The following is an 18,461-nucleotide window of genomic DNA, read 5'->3' as shown; positions in this document are numbered from 1 at the left end:
GGCAGCGCTCCACGGTGTTACGTCGATGCGGGGTACAGATCACATACCGGGGAGGCGACTTATGGAGCAGTACTCATCTCACACCATGGCGTGTTTATTGCAGCAGCAAGTGGAAAGATCTCCGGAGCTCTCTCAGCTACTATGGCCGAAGCGCTCGCTTGTAAGGAGGTATTATCTTGGCTTAAAAATCGGGATATTACGGAGGTGGACATATTAACGGATTGCTTGGAGTTCCGGAATTATCTACACTCAAGCCGTGCGGCTAACTACTCTTACCTTGGGATCATCATCGACCAATGTAGGACCGCTATATCGCTATTTGCAAAATGTTCTTTGAGTTATGTTTCTAGAAATTTAAATTTACATGCCCATACATTAGCTTCGTTAGCATTCGATCAGGAGCATTCTATGTACTGAGACTCTGTCCCTCCTGACTCTATTATTCAGTTTATTCATTAATATACAGCAGTATAAACCTTAAAAAAAAAAAAAAAAAAACTAATACGGAGTAATTTGTTCCTAATTAATATTATATTTTTTTTGAAAGCCAACCAACTTATAATGCATTAGCCATTCCAGGCTCAAGAAAAGAAGGAGGTAAATCCCTCCAGACAGTTCGCGCCAAAGAGGCATTTACATGCTTAGCCATGACATGGGCATCCTGTAATCCTCCCCTACGAACATGAATAACAACTGATCTAGTCATAGCAGACAACAAACGATTGTAATCTAACAAAACATTACCAAAATAAGTACGGAACGATCTTGCATGCTTAAGACTGGAAACTAAAACAAGACTATCGGAGCACACTGAAATCCTCGAGTATCCATTCTCCCTTAGCCATGATAAAACCTCACCCATAGCCATTGCTTCCGCCAAGAGGGGGTCATATGGGCAAATAAGAGGGCCATTCCCTGCCGCCACAAAGGTTCCATCTTTCTCATGCACTACAAAACCGTAAGCCAGTGCCTGTGTCGGACCATTGAAGCCTACATCAACATGACAGACCACACCATCATCTAACACTGTTGCTGTACTGGCGGGTTCATGGGCTCTGGGTGTGATTCGCCGTTGCTGTTCAACAGTAGTCCACGAGTTCCACTTCACTGTGAGCCTCCTTACCACCACGCCTGGCATTGGCAAACAACCATCCCAAACCGCCTCATTCCTGGCAGTCCAAATGTCGTATAACAAGCAACAAATCCTCCCCCGTTGTTCTGCATTATAGATACTCGTGCAGCCAAGCCAAAGATCAGTCCACTGGCTGAAATTCCTGTTGTCAAAAGTAGGGATTAGCAGATGAGAGAAATTCCACACCTGTGATGCAAAAGAGCAAGTACATAAAGCATGCATGATATTTTCCTCCTCCAAACCACATGCTGGGCAAATATTAATCATCTCAACTCTTCTATTAATCAAATTATCAAGAGTGGGCAAAATATCAGACAAAGCTCTCCACATAAATATTCTCCATCTTGGGGGGACCTGTAAACTCCACAAATTACTCCACGCAGGCAAACACGGGCCATTGACCTCTCCCATCCTCCTGTAACCATCTTTAACCGAGTAGCAACCCCTCAGATCCCTGTCCCAAAACCAGTCATCATCACAATTCAAACACACAGGAAGCTGCTTAATCAACATAACATCACGTGGGGCAAACAACTCAACTAGCAGGTCATTATTCCAACCGCTCGTGGTACTGTCAATCAAGTCCGAAACCAGAAGCTCCTGCCCCAGACCTGGATGGGTCGAGGCTACATATGGATCAACAACATCGGGCAACCACAGATGATTAATTACCCTTGTGGACCTTCCGTTACCAATCCTACACCTACAACCAGACTTTAGCAATGCCTGCCCTGCTAATATACTCCTCCACGCATAACTCGGGTTACCACCAACCGTGGCTTCATTTAAAGAGGATGAAGGATAGTACCTGGCTTTATACACGCGAGCCACAAGGGATTCCGGACTGGTTAATAGCCGCCACCCCTGCTTAGCTAACAGAGCAATATTAAACTCATGTAAACGTTTAAAACCCATACCTCCAAACTTCTTAGGGACGCACATTCGGTCCCAGGACATCCAGTGAATACTATTCTGTGAGCCACTCTGTCCCCACCAGTACCTGTTCATCAACCTTTCAAGAGCAATACACAAAGACATAGGAAGTAAATAAATACTCATTGTGTAGGTGGGCATTGCCTGCGCTACACTCTTCAGGAGCACCTCTTTCCTAGCCTTAGACAGCAACTTCTTGTTCCATGATCCGAACCTCTGCCTCAATTTTTGCTCTACATATGCAAATATCGTTCTCTTATTACGGCCAACAACCGAAGGCAAACCAAGATATTTCCCGAAATCATCCGCTTGGCCCATCCCCAATGCATCTGCAAACAGGTCCCTTAACCCCACCTGCGTATTACGACTAAACGTAATGCTTGATTTCTGGAAATTTACCGCCTGCCCAGAGAAAGCCTCATAAATCCCCAGACATTTCTTTACCTCCAGAGCTTCCTGCATATTAGCCTTAAAGAAAAGTAAGCTATCGTCTGCAAAAAACAGATGTGAGATAGATGGAGCCCCCCTAGCCACTCTGCACCCATGTAAAAGGCCTTTAGCCTGAGAATCCTGCAACAACAACGATAAGCCCTCAGCACAAATTATAAAAAGATAAGGAGACAATGGATCTCCTTGTCTCAGCCCCCTCGTGGGCACTATTTCCTCTGTTGGCTTTCCATTGACTAGTATCCTATAATGTACCGTCCGCACACATAACATTACCAACTGGACCCATCTATCATCAAAACCCAAGCCAGTCATCATCCGTTGCACAAAAGGCCACTCCATCCTGTCATAGGCTTTCGCCATATCAAGTTTCAAGGCTGCCCACCCAACCTGCCCCAACTGTTTCCTCCTCAAATAATGGCCAACCTCAGACACAATAAGTATATTGTCTGAAATCAACCTACCTGGTAAAAATGCACTTTGCGAAATAGAAATCAAACCCTCAAGTAATGGTTTCATACGATTTGCAATCATCTTCGCCATGATCTTATACAACACATTACACAAAGCTATCGGCCTTAAATCAGATACAGACACAGGGGAGCATTTCTTCGGGATCAAAACAATATTAGCATCATTCAAATTTGTAGGAAAATACTTCTCAGACAAGCAATTAAGCACAAAATCAGAAACATCGTTACCTATGACATCCCAGAAGGCCTAATAGAAGCCCGGATTCATGCCATCCGGTCCTGGAGATTTATCCTTGCCCATAGAAAATAGAGCACTCCGCACCTCCTCCGGCTCAAAGGGGCGCAGCAAATCATCATTCTGTTCTCTGGTCACACAAGGCTGCAAGGTATCAACATTAAAAACCCCTGGATTCCCCCCTGAGGAGAAAATCTGCTTATAATAGTCTGTGACTACTGCATCCAAGGCAATGCCCTCCCTCCAAACACCATCCCCATCCTTCAGTCTCTGAACCACATTTTTCTTCTTCCGGTACGTGACATACTTGTGAAAGAACTTTGTATTTCTGTCAGCCCCCTGAAGCCAGTGCTGCTTAGCACGTTGCCTCCAGAAAACCTCCTCCTGAGCTAGCACCACACTCAACTGCTCATCAAGCTGCCTAAACTGTGCCAAAGAAGCTGGATCCCGACTACCCCGTAAAGCATTCATCTCCTTTTTAATCCCTTCTACCCGTTTCCCATACTTATGATGGCGATCCCCTCCCCACCTCCTCAAGCCTCGGCCACACACGCCAAGCCTTGCCTGCAAAGCCAAACCCGGAGTATTAGACCATTCCCTCTCCACCACCTCCCAGCAACCACCATCCAGCAACCAACCATGCATTCTCAAACCGGAAACCCCGGGGCCTCACCACATGATCCACCCCTCCTATATCCAGAAACAAAGCAGAATGATCTGACAAGTCAGTCCGGATATTAAAGGCCCTCGCCCTATCATTGGCCTGTAACCAGTCCATATTCGCAACCACTCTATCCAGACGCTCCTCCACCCAGCGAGCAGTCCCCTTACCACGCTCCCACGTGTAAGGATACCCAATCATATGCAGTGTCATCAAACCGCAGTCATCTAGGACCTCAGCAAACCCCTCAATTAAACCAACAGGATGCGACAGCCTCCCCCTTTTCTCCGACTGCATCAATAGATCATTGAAATCTCCCAAGACTACCCACGGTAGGTCAGAAACCCCCTTGAGTGAACGTAGAAAATCTCATACAGCCCTCCTCCTATCCCTCTGTGGATAACCATAATAACAAGTTAACCTCCACAATGGCTTATCAGGCAAAGAAATCTCCAGATCAATATGAATAGTCGACATAAATATTACATTTTAATTATGACTCGATGACTTGTCTCATAGATAAAGATTCATTAGCGGTCTCCAATGAGACTCAATCTCTAAACAAATATTGATATATCTTTTAAAAAAAATAATGTTAAGTTATTAGTCATATAACTATTAAATATGAGGGCTAGCTGCGCTCTGGCTATTGTTTAAGGATAAAAAGTTGAATGAATTCAGATATAATTATATTTGTAATTTGTTGGATAAGCAATTACATAAAATAATATTTGAAGAGATATTTTATGAAATCACAGAGAAGTTGCATCCAGCAGTGATTACAGACGCCATGGCTGAGTAGTAAATTAAAGGTTAGCGATTTTGGCATGGCGGCCGCTAACATTTTATTGAATTTCCAGTCATTATAATAATACTTAATTATATTATATTCCGTCACCCACAATTGAATTCTCCCACATACGTGCCTGATATTCTACAACGGAGTAATAATATATACAAAATGTCAACTTTGTTCAATTTTGCCATGGAATTTTGAGTTTGGTCGGGCTTTTTGTACGTAAATGTGTATCATTTTGTGTAAAAATTTTAAAACTAGATTGCATCAATTTATCTTTTCATAGGTTTTGGTGATACGTTTATGGGATCTAAGGATATAGTATGATGAAGCAAAAAATTTAGGTTATCAAAATAAAAAATGAAAAATTTATCAACTTTATTGAACACACCGAGAGGGGTGGCTGAGTAGTGAGCTGAGGTATGTTTCTCGTACTTAAAGGTCATGTGTTCATTCTTATCAACACCCTCTTGGTCAAACCTATCACCTATGATCTTTTTAATGCAGTTTGCATCTCCATTCTATTACAAACGTTAATAGGGGCGGAGCCAGAAAAATAAAGTTGAGGGTGGGACAAAAGTGTAGAAAAAATTTACAATGTTAGTCGTCATAGAACGAATCGTACCATATCATTATATATACCATACATTTGAAATATATAATTATATGAGTACGATCGACACGGGGTGTTGATCGATCATTACTTTAGAATTTTTCATAACTCAAAATATATGTAATGATAACAGATATTTACATTTATTTAATATATATATATTGTCACTTTTTATAAAATGAAAAGTTTTGTCAGTTATTTTGTCACTAAATATTTTCATAATTAACTGATATTTATTTTACTGATTAACTAAATATTTTAACATTTGAGGGATGAAGAACAAATCAAAGGTCACGAATTAAAGAATCAATATTAATTTTTATCAATTTAAAATTAAAACAAATCCTTTAAACTAACAAATATACATCTTAAAATGTAAACAAAATAATAAAAACACACAATAAATTACTAATTAATTAATCACCGTAATTAATAAAACTAAAGCATATATTTCAAATTTAGAGATTTTTCAAATTAAATTGAATACTTGATGCATTCCATTATTAAAATATTAACAAAATAAATAAGCTAATAAAAATGGTAAATTTAATTATTTGATTTATTTCTTTTTATTTAATGAATTTGAACTAATATATATTTTGAGTTTATTTAATATAAACATAATAAATTTAAAAAAAAATATAGAGGGGCCAAAAGTATATATATTGAATCCCTATTATATTAATTAATAAATAACACACACACACACACACACACACACACACACACACACACACACACACACACACACACACACACACATATATATATATATATATATATATATATATATATATATATATATATATATATACAAAAAAAAAAAAAAAAAAAAAAAAAAAAAGGTTGAAGTAAGGGGGTGGGGCTCCCCTTCTAATTACAAAGGAGTTGGTTTTATTCAATGTACATCGTTAACTAAATATTTTTGTGTCCTGTTATGATATTTTTTATACTTACAAAATAACGTATGGCTTCTTGATGGTATAATTTGATGCTCTAGAGTCTAGACCTCTTTCAACAAAGATATAAAAAATACCTTTTTAAATTTAATTCATGGCTTAAAAAGTGACAAGTATTGACATTTGAGTGATCAGTGTGGCATGTGAATCATGTGATGCTGCGAATTTCAGTCTTCGATTAGACTATTCATGCCATGACCGTCGACAATGAGATAATTAATTCGGAGTTGAAATGTCTAACAACGTGCCTATTATTATATTAGTAAATTATTCGTGTGATATACAATTTTTTTAATTATATATTTAAATAATAAAATAGAATATAAAATTATAAACAATTCAAATATTTGAAATTATACATTTATTTAATTATATGATTAGTATAAAAATATATTTATTTGATTATAAGATTAGTGTAAAAGTATCACCTAATTAATTAAATGATATATGATTCGATTGTTTGCATTTATTTTGAAAAAATTGATATTGTCATATAATTTTGACAATTATATTATTAATAAAATAAATATGAAAAAAAAAAGAAAATAATTTTAAAAAGACATGCATTAAGCTATGAAAAAAAATTGGAATCAAACTCTATTTTAATGTTGTTTTAAATTACCTGATTTAGAAATGTTTTATTTCCACATATGATTTAGGTAATTTTTTATTGCAAAATAAATATGTTTCGAAGGGAAAAAAAATTATGCTGTAGTCTGGAATTAAAAAATAATTGGAATCAAAACATGAAATTTTTTTTTTTTTTTAAAGCAAAGAGCTCATATATTAAACAGTAGGCCGGAAAAAGGTGTTCAATACACGGAGAAATAACTGAAATCCAAATAGAGGAATCAGATTGAGAATTTGCTGCCCTAGCAAGAGAATGGGCAAGCACATTCGTTGATCGAAGAATAAAATACAAAGACACGGATTCAAACTTTCAAAGTGCTTTGCAAGCTTACGACAACCTTCAATAACAATTACTACTCTAGTAAATTTGTGTTAGAAAGTAAAAAAGATATAACATTTAATAACAATTATAATATAAAAATATGATAATATAATAAAGTCAAATTTTTACAAATTTTGAAAAACTTTTTTGTATACAATGTTTGCTATTGAAGTTGTTTTGTTGCTTTCTCTGACACAAATCAATATTTTTAACTCATTTGGAGTAGTGATCATATTGTTGAAAATGCAAAATATAAATTTTTTCATGACTAAAGACATGTTTTTTCAAGAATAGGCATACGTGAGAAAGCGATTGATCCTTACTCTTATTAATCATAGGAGAAAATTAAAGGGAATTATCTTCTTTGAAATTTGAAAGAGAACCTCAAGTCCGATGGAGTTAATGATATTCTTGGTATCAGTACTTTCTCACATGCACTGCATCCAGACATTTCCTTCCAGAACAGTTCGAAGTTTAGTAATAATCATCTTTGTGCCATTACATAAATCAATTGAGTGGTCAATATTTCTCGAAATATATGTTTTATATATTAGTCTCAAAATCAATTAGATACACATTATATTTGATGGATTTAATTAACCCGGGGTGACTCGAATTATTAAATCCGGATAAGATTATATATGGAATAAATAAATGTAACACGAGGATATCGTAAGGTCGCAAGGACCATAGGTCGCGGGGACCGTAAATTGTATTAAATATCGCTAATAAGCTATTACAAGGCTTGATTAAGACAATGATAGCTATAAAGTAATAGTTTAGGAATGAAGTGTCCTTGTTAGGACAAGATCGGGGCTTTTATATCAACCAAACCCCAACCGCACCCCCAAAACCGGGGGTGGTTAGATCGGCCCGCTTTGACCGCGTCCCCTCCGGGATCGGGTCCAAAGTAAGGCGACTCGGCATGGCCGAGCTGGGCATGTGCCGAGCTCGGCCTAGCCGAGTCCACCATGGACCGACTCGGCAGTAGCCGAGGTCCATGGTGACGAGCTCGGGTACACCGAGCTCGTCCGTGGCTGGGCTCGGCCCACGGCCGAGCTGCTTGGGCCGACCCGGCCACGACCCAAGGGGTTGGGCTGAGGCGTCTCGGGTCGCGGCGACTTGGGTCCGTCTCTCCGGGTCGGTTCGTTCCGGGTCCAATATATCCATCAATATTAGAAAAAGTATTAAAAACGGCCTAATAAAATTATTAAAAAACGGCCTAATAAAAGTATTAAAAAACAGCCAAATAATTATAGTAAATTAATGCCAAAAAAATTATTCTTTAATAATAATTATAATAATATTATACTTTAAGTATGTAAAAATATATATAAATTACCATAATAATTACACGGAAGAGTGAATGAGAATTCCTATATAAAAAAAAAAAAAGACAATTATATTAATAATTAATTATTAAATAAGTATAATTTATTTTGTACAAATAATATTTTACTTTTTTGGGAAAGAAATAATATTATACCTTTAAGTATAAAAATATGTATATATAAATTATCATAATAATTACACGGAATAATGCCAAAAACACCATGGAGATTGGAGTCTACACTGGTTACTCTCTTCTCGCCACTGCCCTTGCTCTCCCTCATGATGGGCAAGTTTTTGGCAATGAATATCAACCGCGAAAACTACGAGTTGGGTCTCCAGTTGATCCAAAAGGCAGGCGTAACTCACAAGATTGAATTCAAGGCAGGCCATGCACTTCCTATTCTTGATCAAATGATCCAAGATGTAAGTTTCACCATTTTTCTAACATGGTTGCCTCCCTCTTCATCCACAGTAGAAGGAGGTGGAGGCAGCCACTTCTTCAATAAATTTAAAAAAAAAAAATTTCTTTTAATTTTTAAAAATAATAATTAAAATAAAAAAGGACCTGCTTTTGTTTTTTCTATAAAATACATGCCAAAGGTCTTTACTCTTTACGAGGTTGCTTCTATGCTACTAAACTCTTAATTTATTATTTTAAGTAGAAAAGAATAAAGGAAATTAATGTATAAAATACATGCATATTGAAGATTAAGCCGCCCAGAATTTATTGAGGCAACGGTATGTTGGAACAGACATCAAATATTTATCTCTGCTTATTACAAGACCGAATGATTCAGTCATGTCTAGGTCTTCTGGTAGCATTTTATTTGGTAGAGTCCTAATTACAAAGGAGTTACGCTTATTCAATGTACATTCTTAATTAAATATTTTTGTGTCTGCTATGATATTTCTTAAACTAGCAAACTAATGTGTCGCTTCTTGATGTATAATGTTGAATTTGATGCTCTGGACCTCCTTCAACAAAGATATAAAAATTAATTTTTTAAAATTTAATTCATGGCTTAACAAGTGACAAGTATTGACATTTGAGTGATAACTGTGGGCTGTGGCATGTGACGCTGAGATTTGTCTTTTGTTAAATTTTTCATGCCATGACTGTCGATAGTGAGATAATTAATTCAGAGTTGAAATGTCTAACAACGTGCCTATTTTTATTGTACCTTTCGATCCTAGTTAACAACGTGCCTATTCTTATACTAACTCTAGTAAATTATTTGTGCGACGGATAAATTTTTTAATTAAATATTTAGATAATAAAATTAAAAATAAAATTATAAATAATTCTAATATTTGAAAGTATATATGTATTGAATTATAAGATAAAGTGTAAAAGTATATGACTCGATTGTCTGCATTTATCTTGTAAAAAGTGATATTGTCATATAATTCAGAAAATTATATAATTATTAAAATAAATATAGAAAAAAAGGAAAAATAATTTTAAAAGACATTAAGCTATGAAAAAAATTTGGAATCAAACTCTATTTTAATGTTATTTTAAAGGGAGAATCGCACTTTTCGTCCCTCAATTAGTGCCCATTCTGCAATGTCACTCTTAGTTTTCAATTTGAACACATTTGGTCTCTCAATTATTTCACCATTAAGCATATTTGATCCTTCTGTCTGTTACTCCATTTAACACCGGGTATACTTGGAATTTCACATAGCATGGTTTATAATAAGTGTATTTCCTCCCCTTCCTCCGCCGATCTGCCATTTCTGCCACCAAAATTCCGGGGTTGACGTTATCCATCTCGGCGATCTGATCCGATCATCCTCTTCAAAGAAAGCACCAGATTATTAACATTATGAGAATTATTTAAACAAAACTTATGCTACTATTAGGATCACTTAATGTCATGGCCGATTGAGACCTTTGGCCACCAGTATTAGCAAGATTACCACTATCATTAGCAGTCAAATTAGACACATCATTTGTGAATCTAACCGTAGTCCCAGTATTAGCATCAACATAGTTACTAAGGTGTTGGCAAACTACTTTGAGAAACAAGAGTAAAACCATTTTGAGCATAATGATTTCTACTAGCAATCCCATTCCCATGACCAACCGTAGTAGTAACTGCACCAAAAACCATGGCCCTTTGACCAACACTTAGAGAATTATCAAACACACCACTGCGGGCAGAAATAGAAGCAGAGTGACGAAGGGAATGAGGAACCTTACCTAGCAGAGCCACAGACTCCTTCATTGATGTGGTAGCAGAAGACTTAGCCATAGTTTGACCATCACGAGACCAATATGGCTTGGACCTCTGCCTTCTCTGTTTTCGTCGATGCACCGCCATGCCAGCTACATTCGCCACCTTCTCACCGGAATCCCACCAGCCAGCGACGAGGGTGCAGGAGCCGAAGACACACTAGTACAAAATTGAACATAGAAGATTGACCATAGACCACCATTGTTGAAAGAATGGTTGCCTAATCTTAGCCCAAAAATTCACGGTGACAATTTTGTACATAAGTGATCAATAATCCACCACCATTGTTAGCTGCAATGGTTGCCCATTGTATTTTGTATTTATTTAAAAAAAATTAATTTATAATAGGCAACCATTTCTAATAGAAATGGTTGCCTTAAAATTAACCCTAGATCTACCAGCCCATCATCGAATCAGATCAGAACGAGCGCCACTCCATCGATCTCATACTCTCAGCTCGCTGATCTGCTCCCATCCGACCGAGGCTCCGTTCCAAACGCCGCTGCTCTCGCCCGGCGACCCACCGCCACCACGCCATTGGCGGCGACCACGTCCACTGTCGCACGCCCCCACCACAGAGGATGGCTGCACTCTTGCAGACTACAATATTCAACGACTCTGTGTGTCTGTGTCCAACTCTCATCCCCGGCTAACCCTCACTACGGACGCCTACTCAGCTACTCCGGCGAGTCCAGGGGCAACGGAAAGCTGCTTGGCATCCAGCGACTGGCGTCTCGGCGATTCCTACGAGCCTAGGGGCGACGGTAGAAGTTGTTCGACATCCGGCAACCGGTGTCTCGGCGAGTTGGTGACTTGGCTTCTCCCTTCTCGGCAAACAAGCTGTTTGGACTTCGGAGTGTTTGTCACGGTCAAAAGCTACCGTCAAAATATGTAGGTTGAATTGAAAATTAAGGTGTAGATGCTTATTTTATGCTCCGTTTGAAATTTAAGAAGTTGATGGCAGCAATTGGATCTATTGCAGGTTTATTTGTGTGAAAAACTGTTGGTAGTCAATTTCTCCATTACATTAAAACGTGCTCCATTGGCTTATTAGTGATTATAATGCTCGCCCCTAGACAAACTCTCGAGTAAATTTATTTATTTATTGGTATTCCTGAAAGCTCAAAATGAGTACCTCAAGAGAAGAATCTCCAGATTGGCTTCGTTCTTTCAAGGTAAATGTATTGATTTTCTTTTATAATCTTTTCCACTTAGAATTTTGTTACTTTTTCTGCTAGAGCTGAAATATCTGTTACAGAGCTAATAATGGCATTTGAATGTACTGTTTACCTCAAACTTCAGTTGTATTTTAAGGAGTTGGCTTATAGATGATTTGCCTTTCATTTTGCCCTATAAAAAACGTGATCTAGCTCAAATTATATAGCATCCAGAGTTGGGTTATTTTATATTCTTTGATTCAGTACTGAAATGTTTGGTGATGCAATGTGATTAGTTTGGTTGATGATTTATTTGGTTATGTGAATTGAGTAGATGCATATGTTTGGCTTGGATATAGTGAAGCGTGATGTTGATATTGTTGATGGTAATTGAGAATTTTAATGCTAAAACAGGCACCTAGTCCTGTAGCATTATCGTCGGATTTAGAGTCCCCTTCAAATGATAGTCCTCTTAGTGATGATGAGGACGGAATGAGTCTCGGGAAATTGTTTTCCAAAGATAAATCCAATATAATTGAGACTAAAAACAATTTGGATGGGAATGACTTGCTGGTTTACACGCCTTCTAAAGAAAAGTCTCCTGCTAAGAAGGCAAGAGTGGAGCATTCACCAGGTGGAAAGAGGAAGAGAGAAAGTCAGTGTGAAAATGAAGTTGTGTGGGAATTATCTTAGTTCTCTTAGTTCCAGAATTTGGATTTTTTTTTTTTGAAAAGCCATTTACTTTTTTAATCTTACTTGGATGGATTAATTGACCTCTTCATTCTCAATGTTACAAGACAGCATTGCTGCAGAATTTTTGGATAGGCTCGTAAAATGGACCGAAAACATTAAAATTTCAGATCCCTTGGAGGATGATTGTAAACTCGGTCCACTTGTTAGTCAAGGACAAGTAAGAAACCTACTTGGCTACTTTTAGATTGCAGAAGTTACTTCTTGTAAGTTTCCATGGTAACTACTGTATATATTAATCTCTCCCTAAGACTGATGAGAAGGGAATCATTTCTAAATTTGTTTTTTGTATTATTTTATACTTACTGAAAATTTTATGTACTTTACAGTATGAAAAGGTGATGAAATGCATCTCAACAGCCAGAAGTGAAGGTGCAACCATTTTGTATGGTGGCCAGCGTCCTGAGGTAGAAGTTTATAGTAACATTTAACCATGGATTTTTTTTAATTAATCTTCATGGTCATGAACTTTATTCACAATTGAATTGCAGCATTTGAAAAAGGGGTATTACATTGAACCAACCATCATAACTGACGTAAATACGAACATGCAAATCTGGAGAGAGGAAGTATTTGGGCCCGTTCTTTGTGTCAAGACATTTAAAACTGAAGTTGAAGCCATTGAGCTAGCAAATGACACCCAGTAAGTCTCTCACCAATTGGCGTTAATGACAGTATAATAGGATCAACACTTGTTTATGTTGCAAATAAATCTGAACTTTCTTTCCCCTTCTTCCAATGGGTAATTTTCCATAGATATGGTTTGGGTGCTGCGGTCTTGTCAAAAGATCTCGCAAGATGCGAGCGATTGACAAAGGTAAGAGTTCTTTCTCAGCTCCATCCTCATTTAAAAAACCAATCATTATCCTGGAGAATGTCACGTTTATAATTTGAATCGCCCTGAAATGTGCAGGCTTTCCAGTCAGGTATAGTCTGGATCAACTGCTCACAGCCATGCTTTTGGCAACCTCCTTGGGGAGGAAAGAAGCGTAGTGGTTTTGGTCGTGAACTAGGGGAATGATAATCTGAAACTAATCCTTTTTCTTTCTGCATTTAACAGTTTTTATCCTATCAGAAACAATAACTAGAAAGAAGAGAAAATATAATGCATGCATATATATAGAGGATGAAGAAAGCAATGAAGTGTTGTTGTTTGCAGGGGACTAGAAAACTACTTGAACATCAATCAGGTTACACAGTACGTGTCGGATGAGGCTTGGGGTTTTTACAAGTCTCCTTCAAAGCTGTGAAAAGAGACAAGACATGAACAACTTCTGCTGTCTGTCTGTTACAGTGGAACACCATGAAACTACCAACACATATGTTGTTGTATTCTATTCTCTCATAGTAATTTAGAATTATAAATTTGTAATTTAATTTATTGTTTTTACAAATACTGTAGTAATTTCATAATGGTTGTGTGGGAATTGCACATGAATATATAGTATTAAAACTATTTTATTATTTTTTTTTATTTTTTTAAAACAGTAACAATAGGCGACCATTCCTATCCAAGAATCGTCGCGCATTACATTTGATTAAAAAAAAAAAAAACAATACCCGACCATTCTTGGTCAAGAATGGTCGCGTAGTACATTTGAATAAAAAAAAATAAGAAAACAATACGCGACCATTCTTGGTCAAGAATGGTCGCGTATTACCAACAATGCGCAACCATTTCACAATGGTCGCGTAAAGTCGATGCTTTTCCGCGAGCCTCTCATAGGCAAACATTGTACAATAATTGCCTAATGTCTTTTACAATGGTTGCGTATGTGCAGTTTTGTACTAGTGACAAGTCCTCCTCCACCACCATCATATCAGACGAGACCTAGTTCTCGCCCCCTTCGTAGGGATTCGGCCACCACCAACAGATACGATGAGTCCAGTATATGGCCGAGAAGGCAGTGCACTAGCCTCCGCTTCTCCCGCCACCAAAGGCACGGCAAGACCACCCCTCTCTATTACGAGACCACCAGGTGCAGTCGCGACCAACAAAGCGCAGGAAGCTGGGGTAAGACCATCGCTTGGGAGCCTTCAAATTGATTCCAAGTCAGATGAAACAGCAGCCGCCGCCACCCCGAGACCAATGCCACCAATCGTTCTGGACTCCTCAAGTCGCCGGAGACTCGCTGACAACAATCCAAATTCTAAAAATTCCGGCGATCGCCGATTTACAATCTGAGCAGCCGGGGTTGATCGAGACGCGTCCCTGGCCTCATCCATGGCTTCCGATCGTCCATGCAAGGACTCAAACACCGGAGAACTGGAGAAGCCTCTAAGATGGGTTCTAGATCGCGACACAAGACTTCGCAAAAGGTTGTTGATAATGAAATTGTTGATCGCGACAAGGACTCAAACAATGCATTGTGAAATTCCAAGTATACCCCTGATTTAAGCGGCGTTAAACGGAGTAATAGACAGAAGGACCAAATCTGCTTAATGGTAGAATAATTGAGGGACCAAATGTGTTCAAATTGGGAACTAAGGATGACATTGCAGAATGGGCACTAATTGAGGGACCAGAAGTGCGATTTTTCTTTATTTTAAATTACTTGATTTAGAACTGTTTTAATTTGTTGCTATATATGATTTAGGTAATTTTTTATTGAAAAATAAATATTGACCCTTACTCTTATTAATCGTTATTGCATGGGAGACAATTAAAGAGAATTGTCTTAATTGAAATTTAAAAGGCAACCTCAAGTCCTATGGAGTAAATGACATTCTTGGTATCAATCTATCCGCCCTTAAGTGGTATTACCAGCCATTCTGGTGGAGCAGTTGATTCTCTGCTTCCAAACAATACCTTTGCTTTCAGAACTTGATTTTCAAGTTTAGTAATGACCATCCTTGTGCCCTTACATAAACTAATTAAGTGATCAATGTTTCTCAAAATATATGATTTATATATTAGTCTTGAAATCAATTTAATACAAATTATATTAGGAAAAGTATTTTAAAAAATGGTTTCAAGTAGAAAAGTATACAAATTACATGAAGGATATGGTGTTCAAATGCTACTAAACTCTTTATTTATTATTTCAGGTAGAAAAACATAGAAAAAAATAATGTATAAAATACATATGCAAATTGAATAATAAGTCGCTCAAAGTTTACTGAGGCAAGCGGTATGTTGGAATGGCCATCAAATGTTTGTCTCTGCTTATTACAAGACCGAATGATTCAGTCATGTCTAGGTCTTTTGGAAGCATCTTATTTGGTAGAGTCCAGTCAAAGCAATGCACTAATTGTGCCACCACATGTCGAACTACGGTAATTCCAAGTTGTAAGCCGGGACAACTTCTCCTTCCTGAACCAAACGGGATTAACTCAAAATCCCTACCTCTATAATCAACACGGCTTTTACTAAACCTTTCTGGAATGAACTTTTCTGGATTGCTCCACACATTCGGATCACGTCCAATTGCCCAAGCATTCACCATTACTCTTGTGTTTTTAGGTACATGAAAGTCATCAACTACACAATCATCCATTGCTATATGAGGGAGAAGTAACGGCACCACTGGGTGAAGCCTGAGTGATTCTTTTACGACCATTTCTAGATATTCCAACCCCTCAAGATCTGCCTCCTCCACCATCCTATCATATCCAACTTTTTCAGCTACTTCATCCCTCACTTTTTTCATTATTTCAGGATGTCTAAAAAGTTCAGACATGGTCCATTCTATTACCGTGGAAGACGTGTCCATTGAAGTTACAAGTATATCCTACATACCATTAAAACAACCAAAATTCAATGAGAAAGGGTATGAACTAATGAAAGAATCAACTAATTAAGCTAAATTAATATATATATAGATGTGTGAATGGATGAAGGAATTATATATATAGTTACATACCAGCATCATAGCCTTGACATGCTTGCGAGAGAATTGAAAGTCAGTGTTTGCAGACTTCATGATTTCCAGCAAGGTATCAACAAAATCTTTGGTTTTGTGAGTGATGCCTTTGCTTGCAGCCTCTTCGTGCTCTTCCACAATCGTCTCCATGAATTGGTCGGTGAGCTTTCCCACAGCCTTCATCCGCCGAGTGAACCCTTGAACATCAAGCTTGCCCAGAAAAGGAAAGTAGTCCCCTAGATTGGGGACGGCGGCCAGATAAACAATTTCATGAATCAAAGCCTTAAACCCCATCTCCCCAAAGTCCTGATTCTTGTACTTTTTCCCAAACACCATCCGACAACTCATGTCCATGCTCATGGAAGAAATGGTGGTACTCAAATCAACCGCCTCGCCTTGTTGTGCTGCCTGCTTGAAGGAATCTACGACAAGACCCAACTCTTCTCTTCTCATGGATTGAAAGGAATTGATCTTGAGATTGCTGAGGAGCTCTAAGGTGCAGAGCTTTCGCATGTTGCGCCAAAACGGACCGTATGGCCCGAACGCCAAATCCCTTTGCTCATAGGCTATGTAGTTGGCAGCTTGGTTTGGTGGCCGGCTGGCGAAATTGAGGTCGTGTGTCTTGAGAAACCGCTCGGCCGCTTGAGGTGATGATACGATGATGTTGTCGGTCAGCCCTAGTCGTAGGTACATCATAGGACCGTAGGTTTTGGAGAGTTTTTGCATATCTTGGTGGGGGTTTTTCCCCAGCAAATGGAGGTGTCCCAATATTGGAAGCCCTTTGGGACCTGGTGGCAACCTTTTCCTTTTGTTGTTCGTAAATGCCTCGTACACAACAATGGCTGCCACCACTGCTGCAAAGCCTGCCCAAATCCAGGCGGCCGTGTTCATCATCATCATTGTTTTGATGGTTTCTTGACACAGACGATATGATCGACGAACACAGGTTTGATTGGTGAATTGGTTAATGATGTTTTTGTTGTTGTGTTGGATTACATCAATGCATGCTTCCATGCTTATATAATGGACTCTCTTGTCTTGTGGTCACAAACTCACAATCACTTTAACATCAACAGATTCAACTCCCAGCACCATTTCTCTGACTCAACTGTACAGCTGTCTTCTTCAAAAATTTATAATATTTATTTGCAAATAATTTATTCCTAATTAATGTTATATTTTTCAACATAGATATTATATTTTGATTATAACCTGATGACTTGTCTCATAGATAAGGATTCATAAGCGGTCTCTGGTGAGACTCACTCTCTAAACAAATATTGTTATATCTTTAAAAAAAAAATGTTAAGTTATTAGTCATATAACTACAAAATTTGAGGGCTAGCTGCGCTCTGGCTATTGTTGATAAAAAGTTGAATGAATTCAAATATAATTATATTTTTAAATATGTTGGATAAGCAATTATATTTCATAAAATAATGAATTGAAGAGAGATTTTATGAAGTCACAGAGAAGTTGCATCCAGCAGTGATTACAGACGCCAAGGCGGAATAGTAAATTAAAGGTTACTGATTTTGACATGGCGGCCGCTAACATCTTCTTGAATTATTATTCCTGTAGACAATGAGAGTTAATTGTATTATATTCCGCCCCCCACAATTGAATTCTCCGACTACATATATACGTGCCTGATATTCTACTAATAATATATACAAAATTTCAACTTTGTTCAATTTTGAATTATGAGTTTGGTTCGACTTTTTATATGTAAAAGTGTATATATCCTTTGATGTACTGTTAAGTTTTCAAAACTAAATTGTATCAATTTATCTTTTTATGAATTTTGATGACACCTTTATGGGGTCTAAGGATATAGAGTACAATGAAGCGGAAAATTTTAATTAAGTTATCAAAAATAAAAGAATTGTCAACTTTATTGCACCGAATTGAAAGAGGT

At 37.7% G+C, this 18,461-nt stretch overlaps 3 protein-coding genes across 4 annotated transcripts; 1 reads left to right on the top strand and 2 right to left on the bottom strand.

The window, feature by feature from the left end:
* Positions 1-556: 556 nt before the first annotated feature.
* LOC109191673 lies at positions 557-3,055 on the bottom strand. The gene has a single exon (XM_019342308.1). The coding sequence runs from the start codon at positions 3,053-3,055 to the stop codon at positions 557-559; it is 2,499 nt and encodes an 832-aa protein (XP_019197853.1).
* Positions 3,056-12,651: 9,596 nt separating this feature from the next.
* Positions 12,652-14,005, top strand: LOC109191721 (betaine aldehyde dehydrogenase, chloroplastic-like). 2 transcript variants are annotated; one of them, XM_019342371.1, is made up of 6 exons: positions 12,652-12,840; positions 13,010-13,087; positions 13,172-13,323; positions 13,437-13,497; positions 13,594-13,700; positions 13,840-14,005. In XM_019342371.1, the coding sequence occupies exons 1-6, from the start codon at positions 12,718-12,720 to the stop codon at positions 13,928-13,930; spliced, it is 612 nt and encodes a 203-aa protein (XP_019197916.1). In that variant the 5' UTR covers positions 12,652-12,717; the 3' UTR covers positions 13,931-14,005. The 2 variants fall into 2 exon arrangements, with proteins under 2 accessions (XP_019197916.1, XP_019197918.1); XM_019342373.1 differs by having other exon boundaries at positions 12,660-12,886; positions 13,840-14,003.
* A 1,682-nt stretch (positions 14,006-15,687) lies between these two features.
* LOC109191720 (cytochrome P450 CYP736A12-like) lies at positions 15,688-17,548 on the bottom strand. Its single transcript, XM_019342370.1, has 2 exons — positions 16,544-17,548; positions 15,688-16,411 (listed from the first exon to the last, which is right to left on the bottom strand). The coding sequence occupies exons 1-2, from the start codon at positions 17,441-17,443 to the stop codon at positions 15,797-15,799; spliced, it is 1,515 nt and encodes a 504-aa protein (XP_019197915.1). The 5' UTR covers positions 17,444-17,548; the 3' UTR covers positions 15,688-15,796.
* Positions 17,549-18,461: the final 913 nt, after the last annotated feature.

The sequence above is a fragment of the Ipomoea nil genome, unplaced genomic scaffold (genome assembly GCF_001879475.1).
Source record: "Ipomoea nil cultivar Tokyo-kokei standard unplaced genomic scaffold, Asagao_1.1 scaffold1719, whole genome shotgun sequence".
Classification (NCBI taxonomy): domain Eukaryota; kingdom Viridiplantae; phylum Streptophyta; class Magnoliopsida; order Solanales; family Convolvulaceae; genus Ipomoea; species Ipomoea nil.
The sequence above is the reverse complement of the archived record's forward strand: the minus strand, read 5'-3'. Positions and strand labels throughout refer to the sequence as shown.

Excerpts from the sequence above, each read along its gene's own strand:
- LOC109191721 (XM_019342371.1), top strand. The coding sequence starts at position 12,718 with ATGTTACAAGACAGCATTGCTGCAGAATTTTTGGATAGGCTCGTAAAA. Across the intron at positions 13,088-13,171 it reads ATGGTGGCCAGCGTCCTGAG|CATTTGAAAAAGGGGTATTA; the intron begins GTAGAAGTTTAT and ends ATTGAATTGCAG. Across the intron at positions 13,324-13,436 it reads GAGCTAGCAAATGACACCCA|ATATGGTTTGGGTGCTGCGG; the intron begins GTAAGTCTCTCA and ends AATTTTCCATAG.
- LOC109191673 (XM_019342308.1), bottom strand. The coding sequence starts at position 3,055 with ATGGCGAAGATGATTGCAAATCGTATGAAACCATTACTTGAGGGTTTG.
- LOC109191720 (XM_019342370.1), bottom strand. The coding sequence starts at position 17,443 with ATGATGATGATGAACACGGCCGCCTGGATTTGGGCAGGCTTTGCAGCA. Across the intron at positions 16,412-16,543 it reads ATGTCAAGGCTATGATGCTG|GATATACTTGTAACTTCAAT; the intron begins GTATGTAACTAT and ends AATGGTATGTAG.